Raw genomic sequence first — 12,038 nt, 5'->3', positions numbered from 1 at the left:
CAGCAACAAACAATGCATTTAAACGTCTCTCAATCATTATCAACTAAATACACCTCAAACATCACTGAAAACCCTTTTACACACATCTTAACTGATATTAGCAGAGAGATAAGGAGCACAAAGAAGCTTATTTTAAACACACATAACAATATGGCATTATCACTAAATCATTATTAAACCAGCGCTTAAAATCCCCAATCTTTCTTAATAATGACAGCAGACAGATATCAAATATTTTGGTAACACCTTATAATAACAGTACATCAATTATATCATGACTTTACTTGGAGGGACACATTATCATTAACCCATTCTTGACTACTCATGAACTCATTATGCACGTTTGTCTAGTGCGTTTACACTGAATAACAATAGAAAAGGGTTCTGTCAACATCAACATGAACAGTTTAAACACAGGAGTTGATGAGTAGTTAAGGATGAGTTAATGGTGATGTAAAGTAAAGTCATCACATTATTATACATTAACAGTTCATGAGTTCATGTTGCTTAAACTTAAATGTTAGTTAATACAATAATTAACAGCATCCTAAGAAGTAATTAAGGTAGCCTATTCAGACATGAACTCATGTGAATAATGTTGTAGTTAAAGTTAGTTCATGATTAGCGCATGCATTAACACATCATTTATTTATAATAAAGTAATGTTCAGTTTACATATTACATATACATATTAATACATCATTATTCATGCACTGTTATTGTGTTACCACTATCACTAACAAGAAACATAACTGACAAACATCCTACACAGCCCAAGACCTCTGATTTCAGGGATCTTCTCCACTGACTATTTTGTCCTCCACATGGTCATTAGCAAAGTTAACAATATTTTTCAGTGCATCCAGAATCAGAATATCCATTTTGACATTGTTGGCATTTTCCTCATGGTAGTTTTTCACAGGATAAATGAAGCTCACAGGAACTCCCAGCTTGACAGAACACTCCACCATCTGCAAACAGCAATCATTTACTTGACATTTTAATATATTAGGCCACTATTAAATAATATTTAATTAAATGCGCTCTTTATTAGAATATTACAAGAAAATACAGATTAGTGTTTTTTTTTTTTTTGTTTTTGTTTTTTTTAAAGACGTGAAAGAAATGTTGGAGAGTGAGTGAAAGAATGAGTTGAGTCATGATGGAGTGAAACACTGACTTTTGCAGCAAAAATTAATTTTGGTCTGAAAATTATATTATATATGACTAAGACCAGATGCAGTGATTTGGTCAGCAGCAGCTTAGAAGGTTCTGGTGACTGAGCTGACTGCCGTGGGGGGACTGGCAGCGGCGCATGAGTTCAAGCGGCACAAGCTACTCTGATTTAGCAGCGGAATGTGGAGTCGAGGGTTGGACGGCGACAATTCATCCCGTAGAAGTCAGGAGCAGGTGATTTGTTGGGAAGTCAGTAATTCATCTTCTCTGCGCTATCGGTGCATCTGGGATGAGTCTGAGGAGAGGTATTAAGGAGCTGGTGGAGGAGGCAGAGAAGGCAAGAAACTGGAAGTAACTTAGGAGGAGGGACAAGAATTGGGGTGTGTGGCAGCTGCAGGCAGGACCAGATTAACATAAGGGCTAGGTGGGGCTGAAGCCCCACGGAAGAAGGGGGCCCTTGATTGGCTGAAGAATTAATTTGCGCTAAAACGTGGGGAAACGCCTCTTTGCGTTATGTTTTCTCTCGTCAATTAAGTGAAGTATTCCTTTCAGTTCGCTGCTGTTCAAAAACAGTGATGCTGGGACTCGGAGTGGCTGTAGCCCAATCAGAATATTGGAACTATCGCGAGAACCATCCAGGCAAAGGTATGCTAACCAAGCTCGTCGTAAAACAAAAAATAAAATTCAAACAGTCTTCATCATTGATTAACTTGTACATGTAGTAACAGAAGCTGGGAAAGGCAGAGTCATGTTGAATGGACTCATTACTGAAGCGCAGTCTTGGCTGCGCGGCGGTTACAGCTTTACTTAATAAACCGGTGCGAGCCTGCACAATCCGTTCATCACACAATATAACTGAGACAGTGCGCGAACAAATCAAATAGCCTACACAAGCAGTTTGCTGCAGAGTATGTATCTCATTTATAATTTGTAATAATTATATTTGTATAAATAATATATATATATATATATATATATATATATATATATATATATATATATATATATATATATATATATATATATATATATATATATTAGAATAATTATAATTGTAAATACACTCATTTATGGTTTAAGTCTAACTGACTAGTTATGTGAATAAACTAGCATGTTGTTGCATGAATTTGGTATGAATTAGTATGTTTCTAGTATGGTTAGTATGTATGTTAGTATGTTTCTAGTATGGATTAGTATCATGCTATTATGAACTGGTACTGTATGTTGTTAATATGTCCAATGTAAAGTCAATCGCAGTTTTTTACAATGGAAGTCTATGGGACTGTATATGGAAGTATATGTTGGAAATATATTTTGCTAGGGTCCCGTAAGTGGCTGCTAGGGTGTGGCTAGTAAGTTGAAAGGTCATCATTGATTGGCAGATTGGTAGTCAGAGTTCAATGAGCCTAACCTGACGGTCTGGCGCAAAGTTCGACACTTTCGACACACAAAATTTTGCATGGACCAGAAGTCATAAAGTTTGCTCCAATGTTACGTCAATGGGACTTTTCTGAATTTTCTGTGTCAGTTTTTGTAAAACAGTAAGTCGGATCAGTTGGAAAAGACATAGCAACCGGACTCAGACCAGTTTGGGGGTTGTAGTATGAACTGTCTAGGAGGAGATGCGTATAGAAATTAGTCTCTGAAGAAAAAGACGGGAGAATAATACGTTTATGTAGTATAACAGTATGTTAGCTTTCTCAAGCCACCATAAATACATGACCATTATGGCATGTGTGCAAAAACTGCCATTACTGCCATTATATTGTGTCAGATGAACATATACAGAACAGGATTGAAGTTTACTGTGGTTTAGAAATAATTGAAAGCACAATACCTTTTGTTTTATTTTTTTGCTTGTGTAGATCTTCTGTAGATCGTCTTTGACTAGTGGACATGCTTCATCCACTTTGGTCATGATTATGACTTGAGGAATGCCTGTAAAATAACGAGCAATAATTAGATATTTAATAATAAACAATGAAACCTATATTTAAATAATTTTTCCTGTTATATTTTTGGACTAAAAGTGTCCTTTACCCAAGTCTCGTGCTTTCTCCCGAACTTCTTTCATTTGCCTTATTATGTCATCATCTGTCATAGAAACAGTATTAGCAGGAAGAACAGCCACCAGACAGTGAATCCTGTCTTTTCGGTTGGGTTCCTTGTTATACTTTGGATCATCTTCAGTAATTGAACTATTTGGGTTAAACTGAAGAGACAGAAGCACATAAGCCAGAAGAATGCACACTGTGAAAAAACATACATTGATAAACCGTTTCCATATTTATTTTTATTCATGGGTGTTTTCCAGTTGTTTATGGTTATGAATTGCATCATGGGACCTTTATCCCTGGACTGTCAAGTTTTATTTGAAAAATGTAACTGCAATAAACAAAGTGATTTTTTTATTGGCAGTTTTGAAACAATATATTTTTCTTTTTTAACTTTTTAACTGCATTTTTAATGGTCATTTTTATACATTATACTTTTATACATTTTATACTGGGTGGCCGTGAGTAGAGCTGTGGCCTCACAGCAAGAAAGTTGCTGATTTGAGCCCCTCGACTTAGCCAGTTGGCGTTTCTGTGTGGAATTTGTATGTTCTTCCTGTGTTCGCGTGGGTTTCCTCCGGGTGCTCCGATTTCCCCCACAGTCCAAAGACATGTGCTATAGGGGAGTTGGGTAAGCTAAATTGTCCTTAGTGTATGTGTGTGTGTGTGAGAGAGAGAGAGAGAGAGAGAGAGAGAGAGAGAGAATGGATGTGTGTGGGTGTTTCCCAGTACTGGGTTGCATCTGGAAGGGCATCCACTGTGTAAAACATATGCTGGATAAGTTGCCGATTGATGAATAAAGGGACTAAGCTGAAGGAAAATTAATTGAATGAATGAATGGAAACTTGTAATTAATCCACATGTGTTTATATTGTTTGTGTGTGTTAATTATTTGCACAATTGCCACAGTTAAGTTATTTTACAGTAGCATATCTCCAGTCATTTTTCTCTCCCTCTTATAAAAGATGTTTTATTTTCATTCATTCATTTACTTTTCGGCTTAGTCCCTTTATTAATCTGGGGTTGCCACAGCGGAATGAACTGCCAACTTATACAGCACGTTTTACGCAGCGGATGACCTTCCAGCTGCAACCCATCACAGGGAAACATCCATACACGCTCATTCACACACACGGACAACTCATTCATACACTATGGCCAATTTAGCTTACCCAATTCGCCTATAGCGCATGTCTTTGGACTGTGGGGGAAAACGGAGCACCCGGAGGAAACCAACGTGAACACGGGGAGATCTCGCAAACTCCACACAGAAACGCCAACTGACCCAGCCGAGGCTCAAACCAGCGAACTTCTTGCTGTAAGGCGATCGTGCTACCCACTGCGTAACACCCTATGTTTTATTTTACAGGTTTTAAAATTTGCATATCTGGAGCTTGTTCTGGGCACTAAACAATTTCAACTGGTGTCTTTTTGTGTGGACATTGTAAAGTTTATTGTCATTCTAGTTTTATGAAAAACTAATTTAATTGACACCATTTTGTGAAAAAACGTGTTCACATTCCCAGAGGTGGGTAGTAACAAATTACATTTACTTCGTTACATTTACTTGAGTAAAATTGTTGGGTAACCTGCAATCTTAGAAATAAAGGTACACAAGCTGTCACTGGGGTGGTACTTTTCAAAAGATACAAAATTGTACCTAAAAGGCCCATATTACTACCCCAAGGGTACATATTAGTACCTAAAAAGTACAAAAGTGTTCCTCTTAAATTTTTTTAGGTACCAATATATACTTTTGGGTACCAAATATGGACCCTTCAAGTACAAATGTGTACCTTTTAAAAAGGTACCACCCCAGTGACAGCTCGTGTATCGTTATTTCTGAGAGTGTGTACTTTTTGAGTACATTCAAAAATGTGTACTTTTAATTTTACTCAAGTAAATTATTAGAGAAAAATCATTACTCTTACTTCGCTACATTTGGTGGCATTTCTCCATTACTGTCAAATGATAATAAATATAATTCATAGGACTTGTATGCAAATATCATGAGGTGCTGCATTGTAGAGGTTGTGTCTTTGCACATAAAAACAGCAAATGCAGCGCTTAGGAATGGTTTAAAACAGTTGTCATGTCAAGTTGCAGCAGCAAACAAAGCCCACAATGCTTTTCCCACCTTCAAGCTCTTCTTATTGGCCCACTGCACTAGAACAAAATGCGAATGGATTGGTTAATATCAGCTGTCAATCACTCAGTTCCAATGACCGGAAACTACAGTCGCAAAAATGTAAAAGTCTAGATACGAGAGAATGAAAACAACACTGACAGATTTAGTTTTAGAAACCACCTGAAGTTACAAATAATGGCAGATCTGATTAGTGATCATGTAATGAATGTCAATCCAGCATTTACACTTTTCGAAGAGTGGATAAAAGACTTCCAGCGGTTAAAGTCCGCTATGAAAATGACTAAAGCTTTCACTGTAAAGCCGGTGGGACGCAGTTTTCAGGTAACAGTGTTTGCCACTGAATCTATACATTAAGCACAAGATGTTCTGTTTAATCCTTCATTTAATCATCACGATGCTGTCAATCGTGCGACTGAAACCGCGTTCACCATCGCTAAAGAGCATGCATTCACTGAGATGAAACTAATATTGCAGCTCATGAAAAGACTGTTATTGCTATTAAGATGACGTATGCAAATTCTAAGTTATATGTTAAGATCATATGTGCAATATCAGACAGCGCCCATGAGAACAGCAGTTATTATTGTTAATTCAGTTCATCTCATTCACGTCAAGCAGTGCGGGCAGGGCCGGTGAGCGCATGCAGATTTTTGTTTATTTGTTAGTTGTGATTAGGGTGTTATTATAGAATATCTGTGTGTCTGTTAATATAAAACGTGTAGTGACGGCTCATAATTTTTGGTGGGTGCGACTAAATTTTGTTTGGTGCCACTGAATTTTTAAAGTTAGGAGCACCGGTGCTACCAAGAAAAAAGGTTAAATTCGAGCCCTGTGAGACCTTATTCAGTAGTGGAAATAGGGTTTTAAGAAAATGTTACATGTGAATAAGCCCCGTTACATTATTCCTTCATAAGCCCATTTCAGTCAGATAATTCTTGCTTTCAGATCCACTAAAATGGCAGGTGACAGTCAAAGCAAGCAGATCTGTACTGTCTGAAGAAAAGGTGGACACTCATCTTTCTGAAAATAAAAAATTACTTAAAAATTGGTTAAAACTGAGTTCCATATAAAAACTAAATTGTTCTTTTCTACATACATTTATACTACATTCACTTATTCATTTTTTTTCGGCTTAGTCTCTTTATTAATCTGGGGTCGCCACAGCGGAATTAACCGGCAACTTATCCAGCACATATTTAACGCAGCGGATGCCCTTCCAGCCGCAACCCATCACTGGGAAACCCATACAGACTCATTCGCATACTAACATACACTAAGGACAATTTAGCCTACCCAATTCACCTGTACTGCATGTCTTTGGACAGTGGGGGAAACCAGAGCACCCGGAGGAAACCCACGCAAACGCAGGGAGAACATGCAAACTCCACACAGAAACACCAACTGACCCAGCCGAGGCTCGAACCAGCGACCTTCTTGCTGTGAGGCAACAGCACTACCTACTGCGTCACTGCATCGCTCTAGCTCTATCTCTAGATCTATAGATCGCTCTAGCTCTATATATATATAGGAAATACTGTGAATTTTTTGACTTCAACTGTGTGTGTGTGTGTGTGTGTGTGTGTGTGTGTGTGTATATTTATATAAATATAAATATAAATAACTAATAACTATTTACTTGAGTGATTCTTTTCATCAGATACTTTTTTACTCTTACTCGAGTTACTTTTACTTGAGTATAGATTTTGGATACTTTACCCACCTCTGTACATTTCTTTCTTTGCTTAATTTAACCATCTCAAATGATTTAAAACACACTTACAATATATCCACTGTTGATGTGACCACCTAATAATTTGATGATGTCGGCAGTACTTATTCCCCCATGTTCACTCTGCATTCCGGCAATGTCAGTGAAAGTCAGTGGTAAGTAAGAGCCAAATCCATCCTTTTTCAGTTTGTAGGTTTGGTACTGTAAATAAACAGATTTAAAGCCTCTTGCGTGTGAAAAGTGTAAGGAAAGATATATTTAGCTAACATTAAGCTTACCTTGACAGTGAAACTTCGATCAGTTTGGACTGAATGTGCCAAGGCTCTGCTAGTGATGCGGCCCTGTAGAGCATTATCCAGAGAGTTGAAGAAGCTGGATTTTCCAGCACCGACTGGTCCATGCAGAAGAATTTTCAGAGTGTCGACCTCTGGGTTGCCAGGTTGGAAATTTTTAATTGTTGTCAGAAGTTTTTGTTTATCACTGATATAAATAAAGCACAGTACAGATTCACATTAAGTGCCTGTAGAATGATGTGATTGATCAATCAGAATCAGAAAGTTGTCTATATGCATGTTGTGTTCTGATAGGAATGAGAGTTTTCAGAGCTTACTTCCAATCCATGGTCCTCCAGGCCGTCTCATACTCTATTTAACCAAAATAAATATTGGGTAAATTTCAGTTTCTATTTTTAGTATATTTATTTGGGCTATTTAAGTTTTATTTATATTATCTCTGCAGTATATAGTCTTTTCAGGCTATGTAATTTTCTTTGTGATCATTCAGTATGATGTATTGCCCAGTTTGTTATACTGAAAAACTAAATTTACCTGGGGATGAAGGTTGTTTAGATTTTTTCTTAAATGGCCACATCCTAGCAACACCTTTGTCCGTTCCTTGAAATAAAAATAAGATAACAGTATTGAATAGGCTTAAGTTTACTGTAATCCTCAGAATCCAGCTTTTGTTCAGTGACCTTCAGATTACTTCGCCATAGTAATCTGTACTGTTAATAAAATGTTCCTTAATATGATCTACTGATTTTTCACTGGTGGTAGAATTAAATGTGTCGCTGAATTAAATTTTGACTTTGTTGATTTTTTTTGACTGTTTTTTTAGGATTCTGCCAGCTTGCCAAGTTAAAAAGAATACATGCAGCTTGTTTATTTTTTAATTAATAAACTGTCTGAATGTATTTTCTATGTCATGTTAGGCCAGTTTGATTTTTTGAACACTGTTGCTTTTCATTTAACTGACTTAAAGTGATCCTGTCTTGCAGTCTGCTGTCTGTTCAAACGTAACAGGATCCCAGCTTCAGGAAAGGCGACAGAGAAAATGATTCATTTTATATACGAATGGAATATCTCAGAACGAATGTGGAAAAATTCTGAAGCAGTAGGTGAATTGAAGAAACAAAATTTTCCGTAATATACGAGTGTGAATGTGAGAGTGTATGGGTGTTTCCCAGTACTGGGTTACAGCTGGAAGGGCATGCTCTGTGTAAAACATATGCTGGATAAGTATGAATAATAAAGGGACTAAGCTGAAGTAAAATGAATAATGGAATTGGCAGTATGAGTGTATGAGTGTGTGTGTGTGAATGCGAAAGTGCATAGGTGTCTGCTGTGTAAAAATATACCAGAATAGTTGGTGGTTCATTCCGCTGTGGTGAAACCTGATATATAAGGAACTAAGCAGAAAGAAAATGAATGAATAGATGAATAAATGCATGAATAAATGTTTGTTTGAAAACATTTGACATTGATAATGGCAGGCTGCAATGTCAAGCATTGACATGCAACAATTACACATGGATGATGGCATAATCTTACATTTTGTCATTATAATGTGGAAACAGCTCCACATATTCCTTCTTTTACACTGCTATTGAGATATTTCACCAAAGTAAGTTAAAAGATTTTCATTAAAACCCTAAAAACTTATACCAGCTTGTGCAAAATAGCCATCTAATATCAGCTTAAAGAGGTTTAAAAATGTTCATCATTTATTTATAAAATTAGGGACAGTGCAGTATCTTCATGATTTAAAGCTTTAGTAAATGTAATACATTTTTTTTTTGGCTGTAAATATATAAGATTGTTGTTTTGAATATTTTAATGTATATAAACTGCATCTCAATCAATCAAAATGTACTCGACGAAATCTTTGCAAACGTTTAGCAGTACTGAATTTCTATTTTAAGAAGATTGTGCTTCATACAGTTATTCAAAATCCTTTTACAACTTGAGCCCTATACTCTATTTATAACTTCAATTTACCACAGTGTGAGAGATACCCGGTAGACCTACAGGTACTGTAGTAATACTAAACTGCACACATACTGTATTAGCTCTAAAATGTTTACATTTATCTCTATATTTACACTGAATTTGTTCTTTAGGAAATTAGTCTTACCTTCAAGGCAGTCTGAGAGAGTGAGGTGTTGTTCTAGATTTGTGAAACCGCATTCACTGAATTTACTTTCAGTTTTGAAATGGACCTTTTCAGAGGTTGTTTTCATCGAGTAAAACAGAACATAAAACAATAAACATGCAGGAACATGAAGGTTTAAAACATCTTAAAATGACAAGTATAATATTTTCTTAATACAAATGTATTAGTTAAGGTATTGGGCAGGTTTGACCACAAACAAAAGAAGATCATGAAATAATAATAGTAATAAAAAAAAAACAAGAACGTTTATGACCATATTTTGTATGGTAAAGTAAACATGCAACAGCAATATGCATGGGAGAGCTTGTTGTCACAATGACAATGTAATAAGTCTAATTTAATTAATTCATTAATTTTCCTTCAGCTTTCCTTCCTTGTCCCTTTATTCATCAGGAGTCACCACAGCAGAATGAACCGCCAACTTTTCCAAAAGGAGAAATTTGGCTGGGAAACATCAAATTTTATTACAGTGGGGAAAAAGCAACAGTCCAAAATGATGTCAAATTATCAATAATTAAAACAAAGATGCCGTCTTAAAAATCACAGTTAATGTTCAGCATGCTTCCATTGTGATAACGAGCTGAAATACACCATCTTCAAAAATATTTGCACATTAAAAAAATGTAACTGAAATGAAACTAAAATTTTGCTAAATCAAACAGTATGTCAAACAGGAAGCTGTTGTGAGAACGATGCAGATTCAAGATGCTGTATACAGAAACCACAATGTTTATCAAAGCTGAAACCTACAGGAAATAGCTTTGCTGCTAATACTGAGGCTGAAAAACCAAAAGGGCCCTATTCTTTTTATAGATTTTTTCATTAGAGTTTTTTAAAAGTGCAAAAAAAGATTACAGACTTTCCAAAAATATAAATTAAATCCAAGAGAGAGAGAGAGAGAGAGAGAGAGAGAGAGAGAGAGAGAGAGAGAGAGAGAGAGAATTCTTCCCAAAATCCACCATACACATTAAATCCATAAAGCTGTCCATGGTCAAGCCTAAGTAATAAAAATGGAGTAGGAAAATAAGAGAAAAGTGTCCATGATTTAAACTCTTTAGTCTTTCAACTCTTTCTTAAGTAGATAAGATAAACAAAAAGGGCATTTTTTTTATTCTTTTAGAAATATCAGTCCCAGCACAAACTTTGTTCTAAATAGTTTGTAGGTCTCAAGCATTTCTGACTAAGAGTTTTAAACCTTACCAGGTGTCCTCTCACAATACATACATTCAGTCGGATGAAGAGTTATTGACCCATAGCTGAGGTCAGTAAATATATGATTAGTGGTGGAGATTAACTTTCTGCAGTTTTGAAAAAAGAAGAGGTCTCTCATTTCTACTGTCTATTGATGATGATAATGATGAAGCCTTTATTTATACACTTTTACATTCAGTGAGATTGGAGCTCCCCGACCATACACAAACATCACACATTTCATGGGAAGACAGGTCAGATGAGAAGTAGCTTTTAAAAAGAGGATTTAAGATACATTTGGGAGGAGGGAGGCGAAAATGCCCCTCTCTGACTGTCCTTGAATTAGGGCAGTGTAAGATCGGGGGGGTGGGGGGGGGGTGTCGGCCGGGGGGGGAGGCCCCAGCACAAGCACACAAACAAATAGACATAACATCGCAACAGGGGATGGGAATGGTGGATGTGAATATAGTCAGATGAAGGCGACAGCCATCTGGTTCTCCCGCTAGAGAGTGCTGGTCACAGACCCGCCTATCCACACCGGTGGGTGACAGCACACGACAGCATGGGATGCGGGCTAGGTAGTGATTGTCTATGTGTAGCTGTGTCAGTGTGTGTGTAAGCCTATAGAGTCTCAACAGGTGTCCTTGGAACAGGGAGCAGGAATTCAGAGAGTCTGCTTATCTTGTTCTCTAGGGGAAGTTGTTTGTCGGGGAAGCCGAAAGAAAAGAATTGTTTTTGAAATTTAGGTAAATATCTGCCAATTTTGCAGATATTTAATGTTTGTTACTGCTCTCCAGGTCTGACAAAATCTTGTTGCAAAGCCGCTAGTTTCTCCATGATGTTTTCGCTCTAATGCCACAGTCTGGTTTGTAACAATTCTGCCCACCACCGTTTCAATCCAGTTAGCCAGCTTGGTGGGATTTTGAGCCAATTTAATTTTTTTGACCCATCAGTCGTCGATATCCCAGGGTCCCGCCTAAGCCCATCAGCAAAAACCCTGTTTTCAAAGTTCCGACTAGATAGATATCTTCAATATCCTCCAGGGACAGAGCAGCCAGGCACAGGACTTGCCACTTCTCCCACCCGTCCATCGCGTATCCAGCTGCAAACGTCCCCGCAATACAGGTGGGTTCCCCCGAACCCAAACTTCTCATTGAAAAGATGGTGTCAATTGCATTCAAAGACCAGTTGATCAAATCCATAATTCTTTATTTGTTTGGAGAGTAGAGCAAAGAGAGTCTCAGAGATAGAATAAGACGAGACAAGAGGAGCCAGCCTGAAGAGATAT

General features: G+C 37.1%; 1 protein-coding gene across 1 annotated transcript; it reads right to left on the bottom strand.

Moving 5' to 3' along the window:
- Window positions 1-287: 287 nt before the first annotated feature.
- Window positions 288-9,553, bottom strand: LOC130232375 (interferon-induced protein 44-like). The gene is made up of 9 exons (XM_056462237.1): window positions 9,521-9,553; window positions 8,745-8,795; window positions 7,936-8,001; window positions 7,719-7,752; window positions 7,387-7,588; window positions 7,160-7,309; window positions 3,217-3,388; window positions 3,014-3,114; window positions 288-971 (listed from the first exon to the last, which is right to left on the bottom strand). Exons 3-9 carry the CDS (start codon window positions 7,976-7,978, stop codon window positions 789-791), a joined length of 885 nt encoding a protein of 294 aa, XP_056318212.1. The 5' UTR covers window positions 7,979-8,001; window positions 8,745-8,795; window positions 9,521-9,553; the 3' UTR covers window positions 288-788.
- Window positions 9,554-12,038: the final 2,485 nt, after the last annotated feature.

The sequence above is a fragment of the Danio aesculapii genome, chromosome 1 (assembly GCF_903798145.1).
Source record: "Danio aesculapii chromosome 1, fDanAes4.1, whole genome shotgun sequence".
Classification (NCBI taxonomy): Eukaryota; Metazoa; Chordata; class Actinopteri; order Cypriniformes; family Danionidae; genus Danio; species Danio aesculapii.
Note: the sequence above shows the minus strand (reverse complement) of the source record. Positions and strands in the feature narration are given on the sequence as shown.

Bases quoted from the DNA above. Each gene is read 5' to 3' on its own strand.
- LOC130232375 (XM_056462237.1), bottom strand. From the start codon at position 7,978: ATGTGGCCATTTAAGAAAAAATCTAAACAACCTTCATCCCCAG. The intron at 7,589-7,718 runs GTAAGCTCTGAA...TATTTATATCAG, and splicing joins TGGAGGACCATGGATTGGAA to TGATAAACAAAAACTTCTGA. The intron at 972-3,013 runs GTATTGTGCTTT...TGCTGTTTGCAG, and splicing joins GCAAAAAAATAAAACAAAAG to ATGGTGGAGTGTTCTGTCAA.